This window comes from Hippopotamus amphibius, chromosome 1 (genome assembly GCF_030028045.1).
Source record: "Hippopotamus amphibius kiboko isolate mHipAmp2 chromosome 1, mHipAmp2.hap2, whole genome shotgun sequence".
NCBI lineage: Eukaryota > Metazoa > Chordata > Mammalia > Artiodactyla > Hippopotamidae > Hippopotamus > Hippopotamus amphibius.
Window position 1 is genome coordinate 223,088,157 of NC_080186.1, and position 20,324 is coordinate 223,108,480.

At 41.8% G+C, this 20,324-nt stretch overlaps 1 protein-coding gene across 13 annotated transcripts in view; it reads right to left on the reverse strand.

Moving 5' to 3' along the window:
• Positions 1–20,324, reverse strand: part of MAST4 (microtubule associated serine/threonine kinase family member 4) — a 554,707-nt gene that overhangs the window by 152,594 nt on the left and 381,789 nt on the right. For 2 of the 13 annotated variants that reach the window (XM_057742063.1, XM_057742055.1), the window contains exon 1: positions 10,434–10,831. The exons of 10 other annotated variants lie outside the window; for them this stretch is intronic. In XM_057742063.1, the coding sequence (XP_057598046.1) occupies positions 10,434–10,525 (92 nt within the window). In that variant the 5' untranslated portion in view covers positions 10,526–10,831. Of the gene's footprint in view, positions 1–10,433; positions 10,832–20,324 lie in introns of those variants that run through there. One more of the 13 variants, XM_057742096.1, reaches the window with a different exon arrangement.

Below are 20,324 nucleotides of genomic sequence, written 5' to 3' on the forward strand. Positions count from 1 at the left end.
CCTCCCAACCCAGTCCCTAAGACATCTTATGACTAGAAGGCAAAAACAAAACAAAGCAAACCAAAATCATTTCAGTCGAACACACCTTAACATAGAGTTTAAGATATACGGTATACACACCTGGAACTTCCCAACAAAATCCATAAATGCTGGGCCATGAATCCCCTCCAAACATGTTAGTTTCTTATTAAATAGATTTGAAATCAAACCTGTTAAGTGGCTGAAGGAGCAGCTACAAGCCACTGCCTGTGGGGCACACCTAAAAGAATGGAAGGTTTGAAAAGCGAAGCTTGTTTCCTCGGCTCCAGGCTGGGCATTTCACTTACATGGGAACTGGAAAACTGGCTTAAAATGAGAACTATAATCTCTCTGGAACAATAGGTCATGACGAGCTTCCTTAAGGCCAAAATAAGTGTTCAGAAGTGACTTCTGCTAACTGAAAGAAAGTGTAAAGGGTATATATATTTACTCTGGCTTGAATACAACATTTCTGAATATGTCTATCTGTGCCAAGAGTCAGAACCCTTTTCTTTATGGATTTCAAACCTAGGACCCATTAAATGGAATGTTTGTAATTCCTGAGGAATGCCATCAAAAAGCTGCATCATATTAACATCTGACCAGTTCAAGTATTCTTACCGTTAGACCCCACGATCACCCTAAGTCATACATGAAAAGGTAGAATAATTTTAAGATTAAGTCTCAGAAGGTAAAATAAACCACAATATCTCTTGTTTAAAGAGTTTTGTTTTTTTAAAAGAAGCCATCAAATGACAAGTAATCAATAACAATTTCAGAGAAAACTGAAGTCTACCTACCAAGAGGGCGTCCTGGCAGTAGTGATGCTGGTTAAAATGATATCAAAATCACTAAGATCCAAGAACTGCACTGAAGGAAGCACAGCTCTAGTCTTGAGCCTGGATTCCTATGTTAAGGAGGCTTTTAGAATCCGCTATTGATTTTTCACCTTAAAAATCCTAGCTTTCCATGGCTAACTTACCTAAAATTGACAGGAGTCACCTACTGAGAAAGAATGCTACATACAAAATTCACAGGTCATAGAGTAAAAATGAGTCAACTCTTATTCCTTACTAATTCTGTGGTCCAAACATCTAACCTTAGACATCAAATCCTAAAACTTACAGGAAATTGTAATTTATAAACATATTAGCTCATTTTGCAGACTCCTCACCAACCATGACCTAAAGAACCTCTGAACTATCCCATACTCTACCTGTCCCACCATGGCCATTTGAATCAAAAATTAAAAATTCCTTTGCTTGGGGATCTATCATTCATGGAAAATGCAAATTCGCAGTCATCCATTCAACCGGCCAAGTCAGGTGAGTGTGCCTATCAGCTGTCTTGCCACCTGTCTGCCCTTTGGAGCAGTTAAGCAAGCGCAGGCTAATTTTACAGTGAACTGTTTTTTGGATTAGCAAATAATTTGTGTTCATCTAGATGGGTCTACAATGGAGAATGCCAAGAGGATAAAATTAACTTTCACCTGGAAAAATAATCTCTCTGACATGGCTTCTATTTCTCCAATGTTTGGTATTTGATGTAGGTAATCTCCTGGGAAAAGTCTTCAATTTTGTATCAAAAATCTTGAGATTAGCCAAGTGAAAGTAATATTTGTACAGGAATTATATGTCAAGTTCCAAGATCAACAAGCCACTCCAGATCAGACTTAAGAAATAACATTACATAATAGTCACTTAATGGCCATTGTTTTACAGTAACAAAGGTTTCATTTACCGTATTTCCTAGAGTGCTTTATTCAGCTAGCAATTTTTCCCATGACAAACATATTTTTTTCTCTGTAACCCCTTCATCTATCTGTAAAAGTAAAACATTTAATAATTATAATTTCTAGTTAAAAGATACCCATATCATATAGCACTTTAAAAGATCAGAATATTAAAGGGACATAGGTGATTTTTACACAAGCCACAGGTTCAATGATATTCTTTAGATCTAGTGGCTAAGAAACCGGCAGTGGCTAGATGATATAATAGTGACTCTCAAAAGAAATATCATAAGGTCAAAGTCAGGGTCCTGGGACATCAACATGCACTGTCATGCTTAAAATTAGACAGAATAAAGCACGGCAAGAACAACGTCAGCAAACACTCGTAGGACAAAATGCGCCTCGTGGGTCCATCAGTTTTCCTCTCTTACTTATGATTCTATGACCCTAGGAGATGCCACCATGTTTCACTGCTTCCTCATTCCCTCCACCCAGGCGACGCACGCAGAACCTAATACATTATCTCCAAAAGCCACCTCCTATATGAATTTCCACGTCAGGTTAGAAAGTTTCCAGAGACACGCAGCTGCTTCTTCCCTGTGAAGAGCTAAAAGGTTATTCGAGAACTTCAGAACACAAATGGTGGTTGGCCTACCACATGTCAAAATCTGGATTTTGCATATATATATGTGTATATATATATGTATATATAAGATATATATATGGATTTTGCCTATATATATATAAGATATATATATATGGATTTTGCCTATACATATATATATAATGCATATATGGATTTTGCCTGCAATTGGTTTCCCAAGAAACCCCAAACTAACAAAATAAGAATGACTGATAAATGTAAATTCCAAAATCAGCAGAATGTAGCAAGTCCCAGGGATCTGTAGTAAGGCAGGCAATGGGGGAGCTTAAGATAAGATAAACATTAATGACTGTCTATTCTTCTTACCAATCTACTTCACCTTCAAATGCTGATGAAAGCCTAAATTCTCCGCTTGGGCCTTTTTTCTTTAAAACAAAACAACATGATGTTTCAGTTTGATATTGCTATAATTACCTCTCTAACAAGCATATCCAATAACCATTAGTGTAGCTTAAACTCCCACTGGTCTCCTCATGCTATTAATAAGATTTAAGGTCAATATTTTCAGAATTGATAGCCAAGTTCACAAGGGAACTTTCCTAATTACCAAGACAGAAGAAAGAAAATAAAGTATCAGAACAAATATTAATGACCATGTGAACTTTTATTTAGAGATATTCCTCTAGTTACAAAATGTGCCCCAGGTCACAAAAACCAAGTGTGCTGCTCAGTCACCAAGGTTTCTACCGATAGAGGTTGACTTTGCTTTCAATAAAAGTTTTGCACACACCCTGCGCCTTACTTTCATCCAGGTAGCCCCAGGACCATTTTACTATCTTGGATCTCCTATTAACTTTCAAAGGGATTACTCAGTGACCATGATGTCACTCCCAAATGACTAGGTTACATGTAGTGAAGACAGCTCTGATTAAAAATAGCTTTGAGCGTGCTTACTCACACTAGGAGATGGGTGTGCTGGGGGGTGAGGTGGGGTTCAGAGCCTCCAGTACTGAGCTCCCTGAGAACCCAGCCTATTTTCAGTTCAACCAATACAAGGAGAACTCTTCCAGATTATTCAGAATAAAGCCCTACTCTAAGCCCTCCCCTCCATGAGCCATCTCCACATAGGGGAGAGTTCTCAACCCCAACACCTGTCGGGTTTTAGCCCCGAAGACAGATGGTCTCTGTCTTGAGGCTTACGATCCCCCTCTTTTAAAGGTATCATTGGGCTTCTGGTAACAGGACACATGTGTAAAGAGAAGCAAAGAGAGTTTTAAAAGCACTTAACGTTCTCCCTGCTCACTGTGAACTGACTGACACACGTAGACCCCTTCCAGTTACAGAAACCAACAGCCCACATCTCCTCAGGGAGCACACGCTCCATATTCTAAAGCTTCGTTTTTAAGAAACGTCTTTTGAAATCTGCTTTTTTGCAGTCTCACACGTGTCTCTCTCTCTCTCATTCCTCTCCTCCTCCCTCTTTCTCCTTCTCTCTCCCCTCACAAAAGACCTACAAATTCAAGGGGTAAAACAAATGATCTGTCATCTCCTGTTGTAAACTTCCCACTAGAAGCTCAAAGCGATATTTCTGAGATGCGTATGTTCTGGTTCACATCCTACCCGCTGCTCCACACAAGGCACTCCGAGAGCTGCTGGGAGCTCTCAGACAGGGGGGTCTCAGCGTTCTCCTCTCCCCCGGGGTCTCCCTAACTAGGCTGGGGGAGGAGTGTGGGGGTGAGGGCCTCGGGGACCCGTGCTGATGTCAGCGCTAACTAGAGACGAGATGAGAGGATGGAAGGGCAGTGATGGGCAGGCCTGTCCTGCCTGCGGAAATGCAGTCCCGAGCGTGAAGAAAGGAGAAGGATGAAAGGAAGCAGTTATGAAACAGGCCCGGGCAAAGCAAGGAGTGGGAGGAAATGGGTGCAGAGACTCAGGGAGGGGCAGAGCCTGCAGGTCAGGTGTGGAGAGGATGAGGGCGCGGACGTGAGCACCAGGTTTCAGCCGCCTGTGGAATAGGCTGGAGGGGCAGGCAGCAGGCCCTCCATCCAGTACCCTGTGCTCAGGTTCTTGCTCAGGCAGAGTCAAGGAGGGGGCGGGCAGGGGCTAGAGACACTCAGAGCAGCACCAACTGTAAACACATTAGAAAGGAGATACTCAGGAGGCTGGGGAACGAACTTGAGCTTCCAGAGGGGAGGGGAAAGGAAGCTGTCATTGCCTATTTGGGTGATGAAGCAGACAATAAAGTGAGCAACACTGAGTAAGGGGATATGATTCAGGGAAGAGGGCTGACAGGCCAGCTGTGAATGTGCAGAGGCTGGTACACAAGGATGTGTTACTGCGGTACTTAGCTACCCACAGAGAGTGGTTGCCACTCGTGGTCTCCAATGCCTCACTTCACTCCTGTTTCCTGGCTCCTCAACGCCCGCACCCCCCCACCCCCCCACCCCCGCCGATTCCTCTGCTGCCTTGGTTCTTGCTGAAGTCATCCAGGACTCCGCCTTCATCAGACACAACGCACACCTCGGAGTGGCAGTTGACCATTCTCTCGGATCCCTGTGACAACACTCTGCTGGCTTCCTTCCCTCTGATGGGACTCTCCTCCATGTCTCCCTTCCGGTCCCTATCTGCATCTCAGCCCACTCCTTAAACAGGGCATCTTTAGCTCTCCCACGGATTAATCTAACATATTTCTCATGATCCTAATGAGGACTCCCAAGCCTATTATTTCTGGTCCAGCCTCCCCAAGTGCCCCAGACCTACAATCCAACTGCCTGCCTAGGGGCTCTTTCTTTCCTGCCACAGAGCCTTGGCTGTTCCCAGATGCCTACTCCTAAAGTCTTCCCACCGATGCCTCTTTCTCATCCTTTAGATCGTCTCTTAAATACTACCTCTTCAAAGACCTCCCTTGATCACATTACCTAAAGCAGCCCCCGCACTCTCACTCTTCTCAGCTCTTGCTTACAGCCTTTGGAACACAGTGACCACCATCTGGCACTCGACTTATTTAGATGTTGGTTTATTTGTGAGGCCCAAGCCCTCTGTCTGGTTCCCCTCTACATCCCTGGCCCAGCACAGGACACTGGTGCTGTGGGTACTGGCTGAAAGAAGGAATGAAAGCTCTATGGTATTCAGCACACAACAGGTGCTCGATACATGTGGATGAACTGAGCCTCTGGGGATAAAAGGGGTGAGTACAAGTCCTATAGGTACAGGTGATTCTCCATTTCCCTGGTTCCACAAGTGAAAACCCCAAGGGCCATTGCGGTATCTTTCTGGTATTCCTCAGAGCATCAGCTTCTCCTGATTTTACATCTTTAATATCTCTCAAGGCGTAATCTCAACACATCTGTTGCTCAGGCCTGCAAAACCCTTTAGAAAGGCTACTGCAATAACTTCATTGGTTTCGAGGTGTCACCCTTCTTTCTCAGACCTAAACTCCCCAGCACTAATAGACGTGTCTCTCCCCCATTGGGTAAAGGCCGATTTACCACAAATACCAAGCGCCTCAGCTCTCCTCCTCAGTCATCACCCACTACTCATCACCTTGTTGTAATGACAGTAACCATATTAATAGTTAGGGTTTATTGAGACGTTTCACATGTGAGTCATTGCACTAAGCATTTTATGCATGGCAACATACTTTCATCTTTGTAACAATTCTACGAGATAAGTAATATACTTGCCCCTACTTTATAGACAAAGCAACTTGAAGTCCAAAGAAGGTAACTTACTCAGTATACCATATCACAGAATTAAGATTCGAACCCAGGTAAACTGGCTTCAGATCAACCCTCTTAAGTGCTGTGCTCTATTACACAGCCTCTTTAACCTTATGCTTCAGCAGAACCAAGTTATGCTTCTGGTTCTTTATGCTTCAGCAATACTGAGCTATGCATAATCCCTTGAACTCTGTGTTGCCAAGGCCCCATGCCTTCGTACATACCATTTCTTTTGCTCCTTGGGAAAGCTTTGTCTTCCTGTCTGATAAATACCAACCCACCCTTCAAAACCTCCCGAAGGTTTTCTACATGGTGCATCTCCCGGCTCCTAGATACCTGGTAAATACTTCTTGATCGCCCTGGTTTGCAATGATTCATCTGCATGTCTTCACTGAAAGCATGCCTATGGCTTTCAGCTTTGGGTCACAGTGCCCAGGCACACAATAGATGCTCAATAAATGTGGATTTAACTGGGCTTTCTGTAAAAGGGGTAAGTACAGGTTAACCAATACCTGACATGCCAGGGCAGGAGAGAAGCATATTCCATGCTTTTTAAAGACATATATTTATGCTCAAAACAAAAGTAAAACTCACCAAACACTACAGATGTTTCTGAAGAGAAGATGCAGTGTGCATAAAAATTCAGTGCATTCTGACAACTATGGCAGTTGAAGATCCCTGAATGTACCTGCTGTTCATTGCAACTGCTGAGTAATGTGAAATTAGCAAAAAACAAAGCAAAACCAAAATAACCCTTTATTCTGTGGGTTTTCAGGAAGATACATTTGGAACCTCTCCTAAAGTGATGACCTGAGTCACAAATGACCCTGGGTAGGATTGTATTGACTTAATGTCACTGAGGTTTGGAGATTATCACTTAAACCCAAAGAAAACATGACAGGTTTCTGACCATTAAGGTTAAAAATCAAGCATCTTCTTGAGTCTCTAGACTTCAACAAAACTAAAGGCTCACTTTAAAGCTAAGCAGCAACATTTACAAATCAATGGTAGCCCTTTCTTTACAGTGAGACATAAAGGAGACATAAGTCAAACAGAAGCTTGATGCCTTCTGCCTCGAAATTTTTAATCCAACGGGAAAGGGAAAGATGTTACAAACAAATAGGAACATAAAGCAGGCAAGCTAATTCCCATTCTAAGTTGCAAGGGGATCCTCAAGTGAACAGAGAATCCACAGATCTATGAAACTCACAGCCTCTAAAACATGCAATTCTTACTTCAGTTTAAAGCAACACATTTTGGTTGAAATACCTGTTTATTCAGCCTAGATTTCTGTCCCTCAAAGCAGTAGGTGAATGACTGTTTTGAGACCACCTTGAGGAAATGAAGGAGGGGGAGAGGTAGGCAAAGCCAGTCATAAAAAAGGAACCATTACCAATGGAAATGTGAGCTTTACAGCAAAACAGCAAAGTCAGTGTGCATCCTGGCAACCCAGTGTCTGCCGCAGTCCAGGCAAAAGGGAATGGAGGGAACCACGTATCATCGTTGGGACGCGGCACAAGGAAGACAGGCATCAGGACCCGTTTAGGAGTCTAGGCCTGAGAGTTAGTCTCTAGGTGCCTTTCCCCGAGAACTCAGGGAGTTATGCGCCCAGGCAGGGCTTTGAGTTGGAAGAGAAACCTTAAAAGTGTTCCCTCATGAGAGGGCAAACCAACAAGCCAGAGCCATGTTGAACTGGCAAGGCAGATGCGACACAACAGAAACCCAAAGGCCTCCATGATGACAATTTCTACCATGATATAGATTTGAGGGAAGAGTCTGAAACCATGTAGCCTCTCTTTTGTCTAAGTGGTACCAAATATCCTATCCCTAGGAGCTCCAAGATGCTCATTCACAGGCTCAGAGCTGGATTTTACTCTTTGATAGACATGAGAAGCTGATATTAAAGAAAAGGTTATGATGAAGTTCTCTGGATTACAGTGTAATCAGAACAAGCAGCTGGGATAAAACGTACAGAATGAATGATCTGTCAAAGAAAGTCAGCAAACATGCAAAGAAGCAGACAGGCTTGGCCAAGGGTTTAGGCATATCCAACGGAGGAGGAGGGCAAGGCACCCTCATCTGCACACTGGGCATACCCTCAGTGAGGCTGGCAAAAGGAGTGGGCAACTGGGGAATGGAGAGGTCCTTTTAACAGGGCAGATTTAGGGAACCTGATCAGTGCTGTAAGAAACAGGGTTAATGTGGCACTTAGAGGAGGAGAAGGATGTACAGCAGTGAAGGGAGGTCACTGAAGGGGAGGAGTCATACTATAAGCATACACTTCATGTCCTTACGAAAGGACACAGAGCCGGAATTGATCACTGTATACCAAGAGAATGCAACAGCCACATTCACTGACCTGGAGAGAGGGACACCTGCCCTTCATCTTCCCGAATCTACATAACAAATAGAAAGCAGTGAGACCTGTAAGTAGATGTATCCAGAGATGATCTTCAGGACATATATTGCCAAACGCCGTGAATCCTGGAAATCCCCAGTAACAAACAGCCTGTGACAACCTCTACTCTGAGGGGAGGGAAGAAATTCCACCTCTCTCTCTGTATCACTAAACTGAAGATATGGGTCCATGACTTGGGGAGTGGACACAGCCCTCCCACACCCTCACTTGGCTGGGAAGAAACCAAGTTCCTTTAGAACGTAGGCTCTCTGCCAGTGCAAGCTGTCTGAAATGGTGTGTTCCAGGCTGGATAGATATTGCTCTAAGACCATGGTCAGGCCAGCCTGAGAAGTCTTTATGCATCTGACTCAATAATACTATCAAACAGGTAGGTGAGGGAAAGAAAGACTCCAGATGCTTTTCAGTTTCAGACACACAGCTGTGATGCCAGAGTAGACGTCTCTCCCTAAGAAGTGGTTCCAGGTAAGAGTAGTGGCTGCATCACAGCCAGGGTCTACATCACAGACGTATTTAAGGGCATCTGACGAACAAGTTATAGGATTTTCTGCCATGGACTACGGGCCTAGTTCAGGTACAGTATGTATCTCTACAACTGTTCCATTGTTTGGGGGGGTTGGTGCATGGATGACACAGCCCATACAAAAATGACCAATACCAGAAGAGTGACTCTGAACATTATAGCCGAATGAGAAAAGCATGACCACCCTATCTAAATAAAAGACACAACTTCAGAATCTCACATGTTTTAGTGGCACCAACATTGTTCAAGTTGCATTAAAAGGTAAGTATGACTTAAAAATCAATGCAATCGCTTTCTCTTTCTCTCTCTCAGGCACACACACACACACGTTTGTTTTCTGTACGCATATATGTGTGTATGTATAAAGAGCATATGTCAGTATTCCAGGACACTTCTGAAATTTAAGAAATACCATGAGAAATGTCAAAAGGAAATACTACATTTTCCAAAGTATTACGTATCTGTACTTACGCTACAAAAAGTTACTGGTATAACCAAACAGAATGAACCACTTTCCTGTGCTCTTTAAACACTGGAGCATAGAGATTATGAATCTCCAAATCTGATAGCCAAGCATCCTGTTTATTTGACTGCACCGTTGCCCTCGTGCGTGTTCACGTGTATGTTCAAGGCGAGTTTTGAAGAAAAACAAAGAACCTGTATTTACACAACTCAAAGGGTGTGCCCCTCTAAAACCACAATCATGCCACCAATCTGTGCTGGACACAAATGTAGGGAGAGGGGAAACACCTCCTTAAAAATCATTTTCTCTCACCCGAGTGTCAGCAACTAACTTTCAACTGCCTTTCACTTGAGGTTTGAGCTTCACCTTGATTTTAAAAGTCCCTTTTCTTTTCACCTATTCTAACGAATATATGTTACAAAAGGAAAAGGCTAGTCCTGTATTAGAAATAAATGTCAGCAAATCAATTAAAAACGCGAAGTTATGCAGACTTTTCTCTTTAAGCAGACAATGCGAAACAGGCAAACTTGAGCTATCTTTGAATCGTACAACTGCATCTTACAAATGATAAATATTTAATAGAGGGGAGCACCTGAAAGGTTCTACACAGGGAAGTAGAAGCTCCAAGGCCTGAGTGAATGAAATGGATAAGGGATCAGATCAAAGAGAGGGAAAAAGTATCTCCTCCTCCTTCCCTTCTCTCCCCACCATTCACAACTCGAGGTCTGATTCTCCACATTTCAGAAGAACTCCGAAAAGCACATTCACCAGGATGACCCAAGAAATTCGCAAGGAGGAGGGAACACCTGAACCAGGGCCCCTCTGGCAGAGAATAAACTTTTCAAACTGTCACCCAATCAACAAAACCCCAGTTGCTAAGGGAGCCCAGGCAGTCGGGCAGCCTCGGAAGCCAAAGCATTCATTCCCTCTCCAGGCAAAAAGACCCCCGCGTTTTTACCTTTGTGTTCGTCGAAGCCTGTTCCCACTCCTCAAATGAGGCAAAGTAAAGTTTGAGAGCACAGTCCAAAAATTGGGGTCAGACATATCCATTTCTTTCTCGCTTCAATTCACTGCGGGTTCAAGGCCATAAGACCAAAACGGAGAGAGGGGGGAAAAAAAGAAGACAAAAAAGGATCCCAATTATCTACTCACTCCCTCCAGAGGAAACGTGCTGCGAACTGTGATCCCAAGAACAACTTGGAGCGTGAGTGAGGAGCACCCGTTCTAGCCTTTAATTAACACACAGCCATTTCTCCAAGGTTGGGGAAACTTATTTCCTCTCGGGTTTGCCCTCTCCTGGCCAGCCCCGGCCAGCTATAAACAGTAATTACAGGAGTTGGGCCGTGCGTTCGGCTCCTAAATGCTGTCTGTGTGTGATTCAGTCCAAGGTACTTTGTCATCTGTTTGGCAGATACCATTTGCAGCTCCTGCGGGGGGGTGAGGATGGGGAGGGGAGACGACTATTTTAAGTCTCTGGTTCCGGGAGGCTGGTACTTATCAGCAAAACCACTCAACATCCGAACATGCCCAGTGCTGTTTCCTCTCGGTATCTACATACAAGGAAAGGAATGTACAGGGGAAAAGCTCCTCTGCTTCGCCCCTCCTCAAAAAGGGGAAACTTAAAAGCACTTTGAGAAAGCTGGCCTGTTGGCGGACTCCAGCCGGACACCTTTGTGCAGCCTCCGCGGGAAGGGGCCGGGCGCCGGGGACCGGTCCCACCGCAGACACTCCCCGGAGGAGCGGGGCCTCATGGGAAAGGGAGCAGGCGGGACCTGTGCGTGAGCCCGGGAGACCCGGGACACCCCAGCATCTCCCGCCGCCGGCCGCCGCGCCCCCAGCCCGGAGCCCGCGGCGGACCGGTCCCTCTAAATGGATAAATAACCTCAGCGCGATCCGGAACCCGGTGCAGCGTGCGCTGCGCACACCTGGAGGCTGAGCCGTGATTCACTGCAGATGGGATCACCAGGAAAACACTCCGAGGAAGTCAGTAATGACTCTTTGCCAGGAGACGCCGTTTGCTGTGTATGAACAGCACGCCAAGGGGATGCCACGCTCACCTAAAACCTCAGTAAACTGAATTTATGAGTTTACATCCATCGGATGAGTTGCTACAGGGCACACCTGTTTGGCTTCACCGTATTTAGGGACTGGTCCACCACTACCTGTGAAGATATTGCCGGGCATTTAGTTAACCAATGCTAGAATCATTTTCCTGCCATGAATGTTAAGACTTGGAAAGGAAGGAATGAAGGGGAGGTTGAATCCATGTTATTGTTATTCATCTCGAAGAAAACCACAGGATTCAAATGACTCCCCAAACCCACCAATGCTTATGATTAAGTATTTAAAGAAAACATTAGAATTTAAATTAGCTGCCTTAAATCTAGTGTAACATGGCAAGAGATACTAATTTAAATAAAAAAACTTTAAGCAAAAATAATGCTTTAAAAATGGTTTAGTTCATCCAGTAAATATTGGAAACAAACTTGCTTACAGAAATATAAGGGTGAGGAAAAAGGGGATGGGGTCAGCTGACAAGGGAGGGAGATAAGGAACAAGAATCTGCTTAGGGATGCTCTTTAATTCTGGGGACCCACATAAATATTTTCATCCCAAGAACTCGAAGAATGTCTGATAATTCTTGTCCAGGGCTTTCTTAGGCATTATCTCCTCAAATTCTTAGGGCCTCCTCAGATCCTTGAAATCTACCAAGGCAGACAAATAAGACAATATTCTCTCAATTTTATGTGGCAAAATACACTTCACCAGATACTTAGGGACTTGGTCCAATATTTTTTGCCCCATACTAAGCCATTTCTTCTTTAAAAAAAAAATGTGTTTAAATGTTCAAAAAAGTATTTTTTAAAGGCTGACACAAAGAATAGTACCATACTCGAGAACACTAGAGTTTCCCAACCTCAGCACTGTTGACATTTTAGGCTGGATGATTTTTTGTTTGGGGGACTATCTTGTGCATTAGATTATGTTTAGCAGCCTCCCTGTCTACTGCCCACTAGATGCCAGTTGTGATCCTCAATAATGCCTGCAGACATTGCCAAATGTTCCTTGGCGGGCAAAATCGCTCCTGGTTGAGAACCACCGCTCTAGATAAAGGCTTTCTCTGAGAAAGGTATTATAGTATAGGGCACTGGTTAAGAGCAAAAATCGTGGGTTCGAATTCTGGGTCCAACACTTACTATGACCTTAAGCAAGTCACTTAATGTCTGCCCATTTTCCCTATTTTTATGGAATCCATGATAGGACCAACCTCTAGGAGTTTCACACACATAACTGAGATGACATGCATAAAGCCCTTTATGCAATGTCTAGAACGCAACGCACATAAATGCTGGCAATATGCTGAAGCTAAAAGAATACCAAGCAGAGAGATGCAAGACTGGAGCAGAGGGCATTCCACACGATACTCTCTACTTCCATGGCGCTCTGAACATGCCTCTACAGGGGTGCTGGTCACACTGTATTACAACTGACTATTTACTGCTGTCTTTCCTTTTAGTCTGTGAGCTTCCTCAAGGCTAAAGTCATGTTTTATTGATCTCAGTATTTCTACAGTCTGACAGTTCCTGATTTATTTAACCATTCAAGACATGCTTTTTGAATGGAGATACTCCAGATGCTCAGGTATCTATTCTTTCTCTTAAGATGCCCTGAAATTTATCAGTTTTAGCAGGTCAATTGATTTTCTCAAAGAAACCTGAATTTTTAAGAATCCCATGAGGATATTTTTTAAATTTGAAAGACTTTCTCTTATTGACTCATTTTTATCTATATTCTGTAGCTGGAAACAGAAGTGTTAGGCTAACATTCTTCAGGTCTTAACATGGCTCTAAGAAATGTCACAACCAAATCCAGGGGAAACTCTCTTTGAATCCTACCCCCCCTCCCCACCCCTCATCCTTAAAGATAAGCCCAGGGAAGCATTTTTGTGCTCACTTTTAGGTATCTGGATAATTAACATATCAGAGGCTGCCTAGGGAAGAACAGTGAAGCTGGTGAAAGGGGACTTGAAAGTGTGCTATATAAATTATGGGTTGAAGAAATTCTGGTGACTGTGGAAAATAAAAGATTTAGGGAACAAGCAACAGCTGTCCCTGAATACTGAAATAACTGCCATGTGGAAGGATCTTCAAGTGCAAAAATGAAAAAGGCTGAAACAACAAGGAAGGACTTCCTATGTGGATGTCTGAGGAGATGTAAACTGAAGGAGACCCAGTGGGTGAGATTCAAGTTCTGGATGATTTAACTCTGGGACAACTCTGTACCAGCAACTCTCGTATCTGCCATGGTCCTTCCAGAAACGCCTACATATGTGGGCAACACCCATAACAATGATAGCAATAAAATGGATAAATCACTGATATGAAACATTGTCTTCTCTTGATTGAATAACACATATTCTGGTCTGTGGGCAGCAAATGCCATAGCTGTCTCCACACTGTACATTTTGGGGAATCTACCCTGCAGATTCTCAAAGGGCTGGGTACAGACCTGAGTACTTTAAACTGCTTTAATGTGTACTTTAAATGTTTAATGTATACTTTAATGTTTTTTGCACTTCAAAGGCTTTAAGAATTGGGACTGTATTCCAAAATGAAACATAAAAATTGGTAAAGTGCGTGAAGAGCTGGAAATAAATTAGTTAATATAGTGAAAGTGCCTTATATATTCCCACACTCCTTTAAGAGTAGGAGTAGGTGTGACACTGAAGTGTAACTTGTCTTCTAACCTGTTTGACTTGATTTGGGAACTTATGATTCAGAAGGTAATGCAGTCAGTAAATACAAGAATTAAAATTGTCAGAACTACTGACATTTTTCTACAGACAAAATAAGTATATGGGCAGAAACTAAAGTATATTTTAGTTGCAAATGCAATAAAACTCTGGCTACAGAACTAAGAAAGAATTGAGATTACTGGAAATTCTTAAGACTACAGCTGGTCTAGGTCACTATACAAATATTCAGTCAGATTTTCTACTTATTGCACAACAACTAAGCCTATACAGCAGTGGACAAGCTTTGTGATCCAGAATGCTCATTCATTTAATCAGGTTGATATTATCAGTCACTGTTTTTATGAGAAAGGTGAATGAGATTGAAAAATAAAGATTGTCACGGTCCTGAAATGCTAGCTTAAGATGAAGCTAGTATTTAATGAAGGGTTAAATTCTTCACTACTCATCCCTCTCCTACACACGCCAAATTTCAGGTCCTTTTCACTGACTTAAATTCTCCTGTCGACATCCCACCCTCTGCCCCAGCTCATTCGGTAGGGTTTCCTCCACCCTACCCAGAATAGCATTAAGGATAATATATCTAGAGCCTCGCCTTGAACTTAAACACTAAGAGGTGATTAAGTTTTCTAGTGTAGGTGTGAGGCCTGGGAAACTGTCAGCTCCCTGCACTGACACTCTCGCCATGAGGCCGTGTCCGGTGAAAAGACACTAATAAGGCAAGTGGAGTTCATAGTGAGTTTCCAAGTGTATTCTGATCTTGGCCTGGCCTGGGGATTCTGCTGTAAATTAACTTTGATCTCTGTCCACCCTTGTCATCAGAAGTGACTGCATCCCCAAAGCTGTCCACATCTACAAGTGTACTTTGGTCATCTTCTAAGTGCTGTCTAGAGAGTTTGAGTCTAGGAGTGTGAAGAGCAAGTTGCCCATCCTGAATGAGCGGTCCTGGTAATCACTGTACATCTTAAGAAATAAAGCTGAAAAACTGGGCTAGAAATGTGAAGAAAGTTGCATCAATGGGATCGGGTTGTACGAAAGCTCTTCTAGCATTACTAAGCAAATGTTTTTGCTTACATTCCTAAAATATGAAGTAGATAAAAAGATCAATGAAAATTAACTTGTAGGGATAGATCTGAATGCTGAAAAGCCAAGAGATGGATAGTAAGTAGGGTTACATTGTGCTGGGAATATTAAAAAGACATTTTAAACAATATCACAAGGTAAGAGAGGTTCAGATTTCTAAAGGGAATAGATAAAACAAAGGAAACCAAATAAAACTGATTTCTCTTTCCTGATAGGTTAAGTAGAGAACTACATAATTCCCAAGAGCAGGTTGAAGGACAAGTTTTGAGAGGTGAAAGGAGAGACGAAAGACAGGTAGAATGGGAAGAGAATGTGATATTTTCTTCAGGTATTCCCTGGACCCCAGGAGAATCAGAGGCTCGGAAAATGTAGCAAATAACCTATAACTTCTCAAAATCAAAGAGAGAACAGATAGACATGGGAAAGGAAGCACTTTTCTTCCAAAGTAGTGACTCCTTGATTTGTACGAAAGATAAGATTAGCACATGCATGATGGCAACCCAGCTCACAGGACCAGGAAGGGTTTCAAAATCACTGATTGTAAGTATATGACTCTAGCACTCTATCTACCCTATCATTGACTCTCAAGCAGGGGAAGGTCCTGGGAGAAGCCCCATAGTTTAACCTCCCCTGGGAGAAGAGTTAGACAGGCTGCTAGAAAATGTGTCATCCTGACAGGCCTGGAGGGGGTCATCCTGTAGGAAGGAGACTACTGGGAGAGAACCAGAGAAGAGTGTGTCTCTCCATTCGAAATCAGCTGTCTGCAAGATCCATCAGTAAACCACACAGTGCACTGGCCTCTAACAGAGCTAAGCAGTCCAATTACAGAGCCGAGAGCAATGCTCAGAGACCAACACCTTCATCTGACAAATAGAAAGGCTAACTCCTAGACGGCTTTAAAACCAAACTTCCTTGCCACTTACTCTACACAGCCTTCCTATGAGCCTCCTTACCCCTACTGAGTGAGGTATCCCACTATTGAGCTCTGCTCCTGAGAGCTCCTGCAGGAAAAGGGTTCCCCCACCACATCAGAATCTTTGCAGATCAGTCCCCCTTAGAGTAAGAGCTCCGTGAGAGCAGGGGCCTGTATCTCCATCTTTTAATGCTCAATACACGACTAGGATGAATGTTAAGACAAGGAAGAAAGGGAGGAAGGATTTGCTCAGGGTTAGAAAGATACTTGATAGCAAAGGTAGGTCTAGAATCCTGGTATTTTGAAAACTACCCCATATATATATATATATGTTTTAAATAAATTTATTTATTTATTTATTTATTTATTTATTTATTTATTTATTTATTTTATTGGCTGTGTTGGGTCTTTGTTGCTGTGCGCGGGCTTTCTTTTTGGTTGCGGTGAGTGGAGGCTACTCTTCGTTGTGGTGCGCGGGCTCCTAATTGCAGTGGCTTCTCTTGTTGCGGAGCACAGGCTCTAGGTGCGTGGGCTTCAGTAGTTGCAGCACATGGGCTCAATAGTTGTGGCTCATGGGCTCTAAAGCGCAGGCTCAATAGTTGTGGCGCACGGGCTTCGTTGCTCCGCGGCATGTGGGATCTTCCTGGAGCAGGTATCGAACCCATGTCCCCTGCATTGGCAGGCAGATTCTCAACCACTGCGCCACCTAGGAAACCCCCCATATATGTTTGAAAATGCTTTTTTCTGTTTATTCCTCTTTGAATTTCAGGAGCCCATACCATTATCCATATATATGCTATACCTGTTAGGCAGGTCTACTGTCTCAGAGTTCAAAATCTCAGAAAAAAGACCATGTATATGTAGCTGTGTATATGCAGACACATGTAAATATGTGTCTAACTTCTTTGCATGAAATGCAAAATGCTTTTTGAGTAACAGTGAACCTCAGACACTAATCATTGCTTTAGACTCTCAATCTGGAGTTAACTTCAAGGACATGGTGTTTCTTGATCCAGAAGCTTGGTCCAAGGTGCATCATTTCTCATCCAGCTCCTGAGCATGAATTACAGTGCAATTATAAGAAATGTCAATTAAGTGGGTCAGTGTGGTTATATTTAGCCCTTTAGTAGCTGACACCAAGACCTTTCTGTAATATAAGATAAAGGTTAATTTATCAGTTCTCCCTTTCTTGAATATTTTTTCAGGTCACACATCTAAAGTTATGGAAAATTATCCCATTAAAATAAGACGTAAGAATTTTCATTGAAGTGGCACGTAGGGAGCATATACAGACAGAGGTGTAAACCATGTGCTCTGGCAGCAATCAGAATTTTATTCCGTTGTTAAAGTTGACTCAAATTCCTCAACAGATCGGAGGATAATATGTCAGTGAAGACACGAAATTTTTTAGCCAAGGAGCTCTCAAGCAAGCTTCAGTCCCTGGATCTATTATGTCATTTTTATAACAACAAAATTTTTTAAAGAAATATTAACTCATAGGAGAATAAATATGATGTTAAGCATAAAGAGTGATAACTTTTTCACTTTTCATAAGTCATAGAAATGTAATTAAAACATCAATCAATTAAAATCATCCATTAAAACACCAACAGATATTTTTTACCTGTTTAACTGGCAAAGACTAAAAAATGGTAATTCTCAATGCTGGTGAGAGCACAAGGAGATGAAAACTCTTTACCAACTTTCTGGAAAATAATCTGGAGATTGAAAATACACACACTACACACAGCACATGCATATACACATACATGTACATATACACAGATACATATAAATGTATATGTGCGCATATATATCAATACATATAAATAACATACACATGCATATATATTTGAACTGTCTACATTCTAGAAATTATACAAATGTAATTGAGTAAATGCACAAAAATCTATGCACATGAAAATTAATCTTAGAATTTCTTATAATAATACAGCATTGGGAAAGACCAAAAGGTACAAGATAAGGGCAACTGTTAATAAATATTGAAACAGCCATAAAATGAAATTTTATAAAGCCAATAAAGACCACTGTGGTAGAAAGAGTAATGCATTCTAAAGATATGAGGTCTAATTCCTTCAACTTGTGAATATGTTACCTTAATAGCAATTTTGCAGATGGGATTAAATTAAGGCTATTGCGACCAGGAGATTATCCTACATTATCCAGGTGGGCCCTAAATGTAATCACAAATGTCTTATAAGAGGGAGGCAGAAGGAGATTTGATTACAGGGGATTGTAACATGACACTGAAGTAAGATGTTATGCTGACGGTTTTGAAGATGGGGGAAAGAACCAGAGTCAAAGAATACAAGCAATGCAGCTCTGGTAACTGGAAAAGGCAAGAAAACAGACTCTACCTTAGTGTTTCTAGAGGGAGCTCAGCCCTGCTGACACCTTGATTTCAGTCTAGTGAAACTGACTAGACTTCTGACCTACAGAATTCTAAGAGAATAAATATATGTTGCTCTAAGCCACTTTGTTTGTTGGAATTTGTCACAGTAGCCATAGGAAGCTAAAAGAATACTTTTAAAAAATATGTAGTAAATGATACATGCTCCTAAATATGTTTTTTTTTTAAAAGGAAAAAATGGAGTTCTATGATCTAAATTACTTACGATATAATAAATATGAATAAAAGATGAAAATAAAGCATTTTTAGTGGAGATTTATGAGTATGGGGTTATGGTTGATTTTAGTCCTCTTTATATTTTTTATACTTTTTAATAATGTCTATATTATTTTTAATTAGGAAAAATCCCTTAATTTCTATTTGACAGAATTTTCTCAGGATCTGAAAATTCAAGTTCCTGAGAACTTATGAATACTTCAAAGTGTTTACAAACTTAAGAAACACACACTTTAGCTCTGAAATTTCATAAAATTTGATTGCTATTTTTTGACAAACAAAATTAATGCATCATGTAAAAGTTCTACAAGCCTTAGAAATAAATACTAAAATTGCTTTAAAAAAGAAGTCTACTCTACTCTCAGGAATTTTATAAATAAAAATGAAAAATATCTCTTTTCTAGACATAAATCCTTACCTGTCTATGGTAACTGAGCAAATGGGTATTTGCAAAGCTGACTGCATTATAAATCCATACAGAGCTTTGTTTTGGGTTAAATATATACGTTATTACTTGCAGATTAGTCAGGCTGTGCATTTTATGTGAGCAGTTTTGAATTCCAGACCTGCTTCACTCCACTGGTCTGTAGATGAAAGCTTTCTTCTTTCATTGCTCAGAAAAATCATATACTCTTGAAAGCAAGCTCAGTTTTAATATTAGCCAAATATGTGTGCAGTAAAAAATGATGTTCTTAATTTCCAAGAATTATATTAGCTATAATTTGGGATCACCTCTCCCCAACACATACAAACATTATTTTTTATGAAGCTAGATAATTCACATTTTACTGTCTTTACATAGCTAGACTCTGAGGACTGAAGAGCAGTGACCAAGTTTCTGGTACCAACCATGGAAATATTCTTTGATCTACTGTATTGTCATACATGTCATAGAAGACAACCATGTTAATGTTTGCAGGGGTCAACAAACTTTCAAAAATAAGTTATTCCAATTAACAACCATAGCCAATCATGTCATCCATTGTCATGATAGATAGGAGATGGATGAACACCTATCAGTGTGAAACAGAATTATCTCTACCAGTGGCTCTAAGAACACAGAATTCTAAAGAATGCTAATATATCAAGGTTAAAGAAAAACAAAGCCAGATGACATGCACATGGCAGAAATAGAAAACTGAAGAGAAAAGAGCAAATCCCACTTAAAAGTGGCAGAAAAATACATGAGTTTGGAAAATTAGAAAATGGGAGAAAAGTACATTGGGAAAGCTTTGACTGTATATAAAGTGATAAAAGAACAGACGTTCCAGTTTTCTCCCTACTGTTCACACCCTGGTCGTGGCCTCCATTACCTCCTGCCTGGATTAATGCCGTTCCCTCCCTGCTCCCCACTCCAAATGATTCTTCCAAAGCTCCAACAGATGCACACAATCATTTCACTCTCCTGTGAAACAGGGTTCAGTAGCCCCCCACTGCTGCAGCTACCATCCTT